A 9849-nucleotide genomic window follows, 5' to 3' on the forward strand; every position below is an offset into this window, starting at 1 on the left:
CCAACACACACACATACACACTTTTTGAAGTAGCTGGCTGGGGTGGGTTCTGGTCCGTGTGACTAAATTATGGATTAGGGACAAGAGACTTGCTGTAGCTTTGTTAGGGAGTCAGGCTCCTTGTGCCTCTCTCTATCTTACCTCTCTTTCTTTTCTGAGCACAAGTCCTGAAGGATGACTTGCAGGAAAGAGTCATTCTGTATGGGTTGGTTCCAGAGGTGCCAAATTAGGGTCTGTGGGAGGCACAGAGAAGTCAGCATCCCTTCTCTACCCTCCCCTTCCCATCCTTCTAGGAGAACAGGCTGGCACTGTGTTTCCCTCAACCTGAGGACCCTCCCTCGAGTCTAATTGCCGCAGAGGATGGCATTTGCTGCCTTTCACCAAGGTGCTGGGCATCCTCCCCGGGCCTCCATAGCTTGAAAGGCAGTGTCGTGGGCATGTTAGTTAAGAGGTTTGGGGACCAAGGGGTAGTGGGAACATGGATGGATGGAAAGTGAGCCGAGATCCTGCACAGGGAGCCTTGTCTCTGCTTCAGGTGTCTGGGGACATCAGGGTGGCCAGGTTGGACAGGAAGGACTACACCACGGTCCATCCCGGAGTGGGGAAGAAGGGCCAGAGCAGCGGTGGGCAGATGTGGCTGCTGCAACCCTCAGGCCTTCACAGCCTTGTCAGCTGAGGGGCTACTCCCAGGCCAAGATGCCCAGCCGTGGGAAAAGCTGGTGAGTCTCCATGTCCTCTCCCTCACTACTGGGTGTCACTGCCTCCTCGGGGCTTCCCCTGGTATGTCTTACTTCGTTCCAAGTGGGGTTATTTCCTTCCCCCTCCGAAGTTTTCTTCTTGACATCTGCAAAGACACGAAGGGGTTGGTATTGGTGACAGGAAATATTTCAAAGTCTAGGTTCAAGTGGGGTAAAGAGAGGTGGGAAGCTCTAAAAAACTTCAAGTCACCCTGGCAGTGTGGCTTAGTTGGTTGGAGGGTTGTCCTGTACACCAAAAAGTCACGGGTTTGATTCCCGGTCAGGGCACATATCTGGTTGCTGGTTGGATCCCTAGTCCAGCACATGTGGGAAGCAACCAATTGATGTTTCACTCTCACATCAATGTTTCTCTCTCTCCCCCCCTCTCTCTTCCTTTCTCTATAAAATTAATAAAAGCATGTCCTCAGGTGAGGATTAAAAAACACACACAAAAGATAAATCTTCAAGTCTGTAATGGCAGGTGTGAAATGGCACCGATTCCTTCTTCCTCAGGGGGTTTCAGAATTTCTCACTTTTTATAAGAGTGACATCAGCCCTGGTGACAGATAATGTTTTGTGTTTGTTTCTGTTTCTTCCTGAGTACATAGTTCCCAGCCATCTTGCAGCCAGGTGGGGCCATGTTCTGGCCAAAGGGGCATGGGAGGGACATTCACCACTGCCAGGCCTGGCTCCTAAAATCTCCCATGAGGTTCTCCATTCTCCTTCTCCCCACTGCCCAAATCCACACTCAGGACCTGCTGGCAGGGTGCTGCCAGGGGGACTTTGCAGCCACAGAGGCAAGCAGCTGGTCTCTAAACCACTCAGCAGAGCTGCCTGACAGCGCCATCCACACAGGGCTTGGTGTAAGCAAGAAATCAACTTTTACTGTGTTCTGGCGCTGAGATGTAAGGGTTTATTTATTCTCAGAGCAAGGCCTAGTGCACCCAAAGAGATATCCCAAAACGTTGATAATGGGTTAAAAGCTCTTTATCTGCTAAAATCCCCCTCCTCCAGAAATATCTTTAACGAAGAACAGTCTGTAGCCCTGCAAAGAACCTCTAAATTGTTACATTACTTTGAGATTCTTCTCAAGGTGGAGGTGGCAGGGGGGCAGGGAGGAGAGACAGAAAGAGAGAGAGAGAAAGAGAAAGAGAGATAAATGGAAGGAATTGCATGCTTGACTCATGTCTCTCATAGAAAGTAATGTCCTTTGTTCTTGGCCCCAGTCTTCTCACTCCCCACATACCCTGGAAAACCTCATTTGCCTGTAGCTACCTTTCCATACTCTTCACCAATAGATGGTTCATTTTTCTTTTTCTTCTTCCCCTTTTAATCTCAGCTCTTTGCTATGAAGATATTAGTGACCCAGTGCACGGATTTGTGCACATGGAAAGGAAATTAATTAGGTGCAGCATCACTTTTATTGATACTACTCTTTTCCAGTTTTTCACATATTAAAGTCTCAATAGATTTAATACTCTTCTTCCTTTTGAGAAGACCATATAGTCTTAGGCTTTTGCACCTGGGGTGGCACTGCAGCTTGAAGGGCATTTGTGGAGTGAGCGGGGGGTCCCTCCAGTAGGTGGGGTCCCTGGACCTGGCCTGCGGGGATTGGGCCGAAACCGGCTCTCAGACATCCCCTGAGGGGTCCTGGATGTGAGAGGGTGGTTCTCCAGTGATGCACCCCAGAATCCAGCTCCCTCCTCTCTGGTTCTGGGGTGTGTCACCTGAGAACCACTGCTGCCAAGTCACCGCAGCTCGACAGCTCTTGCGTTGAGCATCTGCCCCCTGGTGGCCAGTTTTCATCATACCTACCAGCTGGTCGGACAGTTGGACCGTCGCTTAGCCTTTTATATATATAGATACTTAAACTCTTTCATTCTCTCTCATAAACCTTTAACCCCCTTCCTCCCACCTTTCTTGGACTTTTTTCCTTATCTATTAAAAATGGAGACAATAAAACTTCCCTTATTTGCCTCATGCATTTGTTGTGAGGAGCAAAAATCATTATATTTATGGAAATATAAATTTTTGTTGATTATAAAAGTAATTAATATTCTTGAGCAATTTTCCAAAGTTGTAGAAAGAATTGTTCATATATTATCTATTAAAGTCCTTACATTGGGACTTCCAGTACACACAATCTCGCCTTGTCCCACAACCACATTAAAATTACAACTAAACTACAGAACAACCATCATTCAGAACTGCCTGAAATTAAGCTGAATGGAAGTCCTACAGATAAGGATATAAGGAAGCCACATCGAGACTGATCTTAAGGGCCAGCAACATGGAACAGGCTGGTCCCACACCCAAATGTAGCAGATAAAAACCTGGAGGGGCAATTTTCAGAAGTTGTAGAAAGAGTTGTTCATATATTATCTATTAAAGTCCTTAAATTGGGACTTCCAGTACACACAAGCTCGACTTGTCCCACAACCACATTAAAATTACAACTAAACTGCAGAACAACCATCATTCAGAACTGCCTGAAATTAAGCTGAATGTAAGTCTACAGATAAGGATATAAGGAAGCCACATCGAGACTGATCTTAAGGGCCAGCAACATGGAACAGGCTGGTCCCACACCCAAATGTAGCAGATAAAAACCTGGAGGAATATCTTGGCTGTGGAGGTCCCCCCTGAGGAGTGAGGGGTCCCAGCCCCACATCAGGCCCCTCAGCCCAGGGTTCCAGTGCTGAGAAGAGAAATCCCCATAACTTCTGACTGTAAAAACCAGTGGGGATTGAAGCTGAGTGAGACAGAGGCTGCTGGAGTCCATAGCATTCCTCTTAAAGGGCCCATACACTGCCTTACTCTGACTCACTTCCTCTGAACTGGGGGCAGGGAGAAGTGGTAGGGTGGGGGTAGCAGGCAGCAGCTTGAAAGGCACCAGAGACTTGTGGGGTGGAACTTAATTGTCGGGTATCAGGGGGCGAGCTGGAGGGGTAGCTTTCTCCCACACAGAAGTGCTGGCAGAGGCCTTTTCGATTGATGAGCCCTCCCCCCACAGAGCAGGCAGATGCTCTATCTGAGACTTCATCAACCCTGTTAACTGTCTCCCTACACTGTCTCCCTACACACACACACACACTGGTGATTTCCTGAGGCCCTACCCCACCCAACTTTCAGGCCACCCATGCTATTTCCAGTGAGCCTTTTCCTTTGATGAGCCTTCCCCCCACAGAGCAGGCAGATGCCATACCTGAGATTTCATCAACCTTGTTAACACTGTCTCCCTCCACACACACACTGGTGATTCCCTGAGGCCCTGCCCCACCCAACTTTCAGAGGAGTGAGGGGTCCCAGCCCCACACCAGGCCCCTCAGCTCAGGGTTCCAGTGCTGAGAAGAGAAATCCCCATAACTTCTGACTGTAAAAACCAGTGGGGATTGAAGCTGAGTGAGACAGAGGCTGCTGGAGTCCATAGCATTCCTCTTAAAGGGCCCATACACTGCCTTACTCTGACTCACTTCCTCTGAACTGGGGGCAGGGAGAAGTGGTAGGGTGGGGGTAGCAGGCAGCAGCTTGAAAGGCACCAGAGACTTATGGGGTGGAACTTAATTGTCGGGTATCAGGGGGCGAGCTGGAGGGGTAGCTTTCTCCCACACAGAAGTGCTGGCAGGAGCCTTTTCCTTTGATGAGCCTTCCCCCCACAGAGCAGGCAGATGCCATACCTGAGATTTCATCAACCTTGTTAACACTGTCTCCCTCCACACACACACTGGTGATTCCCTGAGGCCCTGCCCCACCCAACTTTCAGGCCACCCATGCTATTTCCAGTGACTTTTCCATACAAATGGCCTTTCTTGGCTCATGCTTCAGATTTTCCTAAATTCTCTAAAACAAGCAGCATCTGGTCTCACAGAGCCCTGTACCTCTAGCTAAGTGGCTCCAGGCCCGGCACTAGCAGCAGCCAGTCTTGGTTCCCAGCTTGGTCTCCCCTGGGTACCTCTAAGCCCAGCACAAGTGGCAGCCATTTGCAGATTGCTTTGTAGCTCATGCCAAGTGGCTCCATGCAGGACACAGGCAGTGGCTGACCTTGGCCTGCACATCCTGGGGGCCCAGAGCCAGCTCACCCAGTGGACAGCTTCAGATCACGTTGAAGCACCATCACCAACCACTTCCACAAGCAAGACACTCAAGGGGTGGACTCAGTGGGCACCAGAGTCCTGCTGAAATAAGTCTTGCTCTGTAGGGTGGACCCTGCACAGCTAATTCTGCAAGGTGGGTGGAAGTCGGTGGTCAGTAGTCACAGCCAGTCCTTGCAGCTGATCGGCCTGGATAAATACCTTCCATTGACATGCCAATAGCAATCAAAGCTCAGCTACAAGAGGAGGGTGTACAACCCACACGGGGGCAGGGTGACCTCAAGTACTCAGCTTTGAGGAGGCTGTGCCACTGGACCCTGACAGACACCTACCCCATTAGGCCACTCTACCAAGCCTGGGCGATGTAGCAGCTCTACCTAATACATAAAAACAAACACCGGCGGCTGCCAAAATAAGGAGACAAAGAAACATGGCCCAAATGAAAGAACAGGAACAAAACTCCAGAAAAACAATTAGCTAAAAACGGAGGCAAGCAATCTACTAGATGAAGAGTTCAAAACACTGGTCATAAGAATGCTCAATGAGAGGGAAGTAGGACTTCAACATGGAGGCTGTGGTATTGGCTTCTGTCTGGGATGGCGGCGGCAGCAGCATTCAGGGTCTAAATGGCTTCTAAGAAGTTGGGTGTGGATTTTCATGGGACTTTCAGTTACCTTGATGATGTCCCATTTCAAATAGGAGACAAATTCAAAACACCAGCTAAGGTGGGTCTAGCTATTGGCTTCTCCCTGCCTGATTGCTTGCAGGTTGTCAGAGAAGTATAGTATGACTTCCCCTTGGACAAGAAAACCATTGAGTGGGCTGAAGATATTAAGAAAATCCAAGACCCAGCGGGAAGCAGAGGGTAAGGTTGAGGAAGCAGAAGCTAAAGTGAATTCTAAGAGTGGCCCCAGAGGGTGATAACAAAATGAGTTTCTCCAACACTCACAGTACAGCCACAATGCCACCTCCCATTAACCCCATCCTTGCCACCTCACAGCACAATAGCATCCTCACCCGACTTGGGTCAGCAGCAGTGCCACGAAATAGAAAGTTCTCAGCCCACCCCACACAAAGGCAGATGTCAAGCCTGCTCACTTTGAGTGTGAAGAAGATCCATTTGATAATCTCGAGTTAAAAACTAATGATGAGAAGGAAGAGCTGAGAAACATTCTGGTAGGAACCACTGGACCCATTCTGGCTCAGTTATTGGACAGTAACTTGCCTAGAGATGGCTCTGGGTCTGTGTTACAGGACGAAGAAGATAAAAAAAAAATACGAACAATAAAATGGCAATAAATACATATCTACCAACAATTGAATCTAAAAAACAAGATAAACTAACAAGCAGAACAGAAACAGAATCATGGATACAGAGAATGTTTTGACAGTTGTCAGATGGGAGGGGTGTTGGGGGGGATGGGTGAAAAAGGTGAAGGGATTAAGAAATACAAATTAGTTGTTACAGAATAGTCATGGGAATGTAAAGCATAGGGAATATAGTCAATAATCTATATATATAAAACCCTAATATGCAAATAGACCAAACAGTGGAACAACCAAACAACTGGTTGCTATACGTGCGCTGACCACCAGAGGGCAGGCGTGGAACATGGCGGGCATCAGCCACGGCAGGATGGTGGAGCAAGTGAGCGGGTGCACCAGACCAAGGCAGGGCACCAGTCACTGTCATTGGGGTGAGCCTCTGTTGCTTACTGAAAATTCTTTGCTCCCTTACAGCGGTCCCATCCTGCTGGGAGCGGGGCTGCAGGGGACCAGGGCCCGGGGGTGGAGGGTGGGGAGGGAAGGGGCTGGGCGGGGCACGGAGGATGGGCCAAGACCCACCCCTGTGCTCACCGCAGCCTCGCGGCCCACAGTTCCTTTCAAGGTGCACGGATTCGTGCACTGGTCCCCTAGTAGTATAACAACTATGTATGTTGTCAGATGGATGTGAGATTTATCAGGATGATCACTTATTAAGTATGTAATGTCTAATCACTGGGGTGTACACCTGAAACAAATACAATAATGTATGTCAACTGTAAATGAAAATAAAAAATGATTTAAAAAACAATAAGATAAAATCCTCACGTTGATCCCATGAAGCAGGTACTTTTTTTTCTTTAAACTTGAGTTTGTGGCATAACCCTATTTCATAGAAGCTTGGGATCAATAATTTGAGAAAAGTATTAATCTTCTCTTTTTCCTATAACCATGCCCTAGTAAAAATGTCAGAATAAAAGAAATAATGGTAATAAAGATGATAAGTTATGAAAGAACTGGAGGGTGTCCACCTTAGCTTTCTGTCAGACAGAGCATCTTTCACATAATAGGGCACCAATAATCCTATTTTTTTCATTGAATACGTGTTGCCTCTTGGGTTACCTCTCTTCCATCCAGAATCCTGGTGCTTACCTCTGAAGTAGACAGACACACAGGGTCTGGGTGGGGGGGTTAGGGGCGGGTTAATCTTGGCCGACTCCACTACAACACGCAACATGTTGGCGACTTCTTTCCTCTGAAGCTTCCTTCTTCGAGCACCTTTGTCCAAAGGGGGCTAGTGGACCCCTGAGTCTGTTGCTTAGCAATAGAGGTGATGTCACAAGGTGGATAGTTCCTGGTTCTGGGGAAGAATCAGGGGAATGACAGGAGGAAGAAATCAGGGGATGAAGTCAGGGCTTGAGGTGACTAGGCCCCTAGCAACAAAACAATATGACTTTTCATTTCCTCTTTCTTTTCTTTATTCTTTTATTCTATCCTTCTGATTTTAAGATCAGAAATAAGGATACTGTTTTCTCTTTATACAAGCAAGTTATCTGCAGTGAACCGTTGCCAAGGTCTTACAATTTAGATGAGAAAATAAGAGAAGCGAGGCAATCTGAGCAAAGGGATAGGAAAGTAAAAGACTATTTCAATCATGTTTTAGGAGAAGTCCTACCTAATGTGTAAGCAAACATTTAGGCCTTCTTTCATCTGAAGGAAACCTAAGTTCAGATATGAGTCTCTCTTTAACAAAGGAAATTAGCTCTTACGCCCTCTGGGTTTGTAAAGTTAAAGAAAAGTCTCAATGCCATTGCAATTTTGACTGCTCTCAAGGCCTCTTTAGCTGAGGACGGAGTTGTGTCATTTGCTCTTGTCTTCCACGTGAAGGCTTTTTCTGCTTGAACATTATATAAGTTACATCTTATCCAGTCAGTGATTAGTGTGAAAATTAATACGTGTTTAAAAATGCACATTAGTTGATAAAACCATTTGAGCCTTTGCAGGTCTGAATGTGTCTTTATTCTGCCCTTGCATTTGATTGATAATCTGGTTGGGTGTGTCAGTCAGGATGGACTCTGTAATGCTGAGGTAACAAACAAACAAACAAATAAATCCAAAACCTCAGTGGCTCAAAACAATAAAGCTTTTTTTTTTTTTCTTTTAGAGCAGCATTACTAAGGTATATTCACATACCATAAATTCTGTCTTTTAAACTATATAATTCAGCCCTGACCGGTTTGGCTCAGTGGACAGAGCGTCGGCCTGCAGACTCAAAGGTCCCAGGTTCGATTCCAGTCAAGGGCATGTACTTTGGTTGCGGGCACATCCCCAGTAGGGGGTGTGCAGGAGGCAGCTGATCCATGTTTCTCTCTCTCTATCCCATTCCCTTCCTCTCTGTAAAAAATCAATAAAATATATTTTTAAAAAAACTATATAATTCAGACTTTTAGTATATTCACAAGGCTGTGCAATTATCACCACTATTTAAATCTAGAACATTTCATTGCCCTAAAAAGAAACCTCATATCCATTAGCAGTCACTGCTCATTTCTCTCTGGAAATCATGAATCCACTTTTTGTCTCTATAGATGTGTTGAATCTGGACACTTCATATACATGGAATCATACAATATATTGTCATTTAAAATATTTTTAATTGGTTTCAGGGAGAGAGAGAGAGAGAGAGAGAGAGAGAGAATTTGTTGTTCCACTTCTTTATGCATTCATTGGTTGCTTCTTGTATGTGCCCTGATTGGAGAGCGACCACGACCTTGCATATCCAGACAACGCTCTAACCAACCGAGCTACTTGGCGAGGGCTACAATATGTGGTCTTTGTGACTGGCATAATGTTTTCAGTGTTCATCCATGTTGTAACATGTACCAGCACTTCATTCCTTTTTATGGCTTAATAAATCCATTGTATAAATATACCACATTTTGTTTATCCATTCATCTGCTGATGGACATTTAGGTAGTTAACAATTTTTGGTTATTATTAGTAATGCTGCCCTGAACATTTGTATACTTGGATATATGTTTTCAATTATTTTGAGCACATACCTAGGAGTGGAATTGCTGGGTCATATGGTAACTCTATGTTTAACTTTTTTTTTTTTTTTTAGTAGAAATATTTATTTATTTATTGGGTTGCCTGATATGTTTTTATTTTTTATTTTTATTTATTTATTTTTTTTATTTCTTAAAGTATTACAAAGAGTATTACATATGTGTCCTTTTTCTTGTGTGTTCCCTATATCTCACTGGGCTTCTGCTCTTCTTCAAGGCTGCTGATCAGATTCTTGCTTACAGGTCTTTATATTTACTTTCCATCTACTTAGAATACTCCTTACCAGATATTCTTATGGCATGATCCCTCAATTCATTCCCTCTTAGCTAAAAGTCATTATTAATTATTCATTTTCTGATACCAGAATATAAACTCCAAGAAGGCAAGAATTATTTTTTTCCTGTGTGTATCCCTAACACATCTCTCAGTTCCTGGCAAAAAAAAAAAAATTATGGTCTCCAGATTTTTGGAAGGATGGAAGGAAAGAAGGAAATTTCAACCTCGCCGGGGCCGTTGCAACCTGCATGTTTAACTTTTTGAGGCATTGCCAAACTGTTTTCCAAAGTGGCTGTACATTCTACAACCCAACGAGCAACGTATGAGGATTTTTAAAAATATATATTTTATTGATTTTTTTACAGAGAGGAAGGGAGAGGGATAGAGAGTTAGAAACATCGATGAGAGAGAAA

At 45.3% G+C, this 9849-nt stretch overlaps 1 protein-coding gene across 1 annotated transcript in view; it reads right to left on the minus strand.

The window, feature by feature from the left end:
• The window catches only part of FER1L5 (fer-1-like family member 5), a 62738-nt gene extending 55410 nt beyond the window's left edge, over positions 1–7328 (minus strand). The window contains exons 1-3 of the mRNA XM_014536424.1: positions 7244–7328; positions 792–844; positions 142–233 (exon numbers count right to left, since the gene is read on the minus strand). Of these exons, the coding sequence (XP_014391910.1) occupies positions 142–233; positions 792–844; positions 7244–7328 (230 nt within the window). The remainder of the gene's footprint in view (positions 1–141; positions 234–791; positions 845–7243) is intronic.
• Between the last annotated feature and the right edge of the window lie 2521 nt (positions 7329–9849).

This window comes from Myotis brandtii, unplaced genomic scaffold (assembly GCF_000412655.1).
Source record: "Myotis brandtii unplaced genomic scaffold, ASM41265v1 scaffold1612, whole genome shotgun sequence".
Taxonomy (NCBI): Eukaryota; Metazoa; Chordata; class Mammalia; order Chiroptera; family Vespertilionidae; genus Myotis; species Myotis brandtii.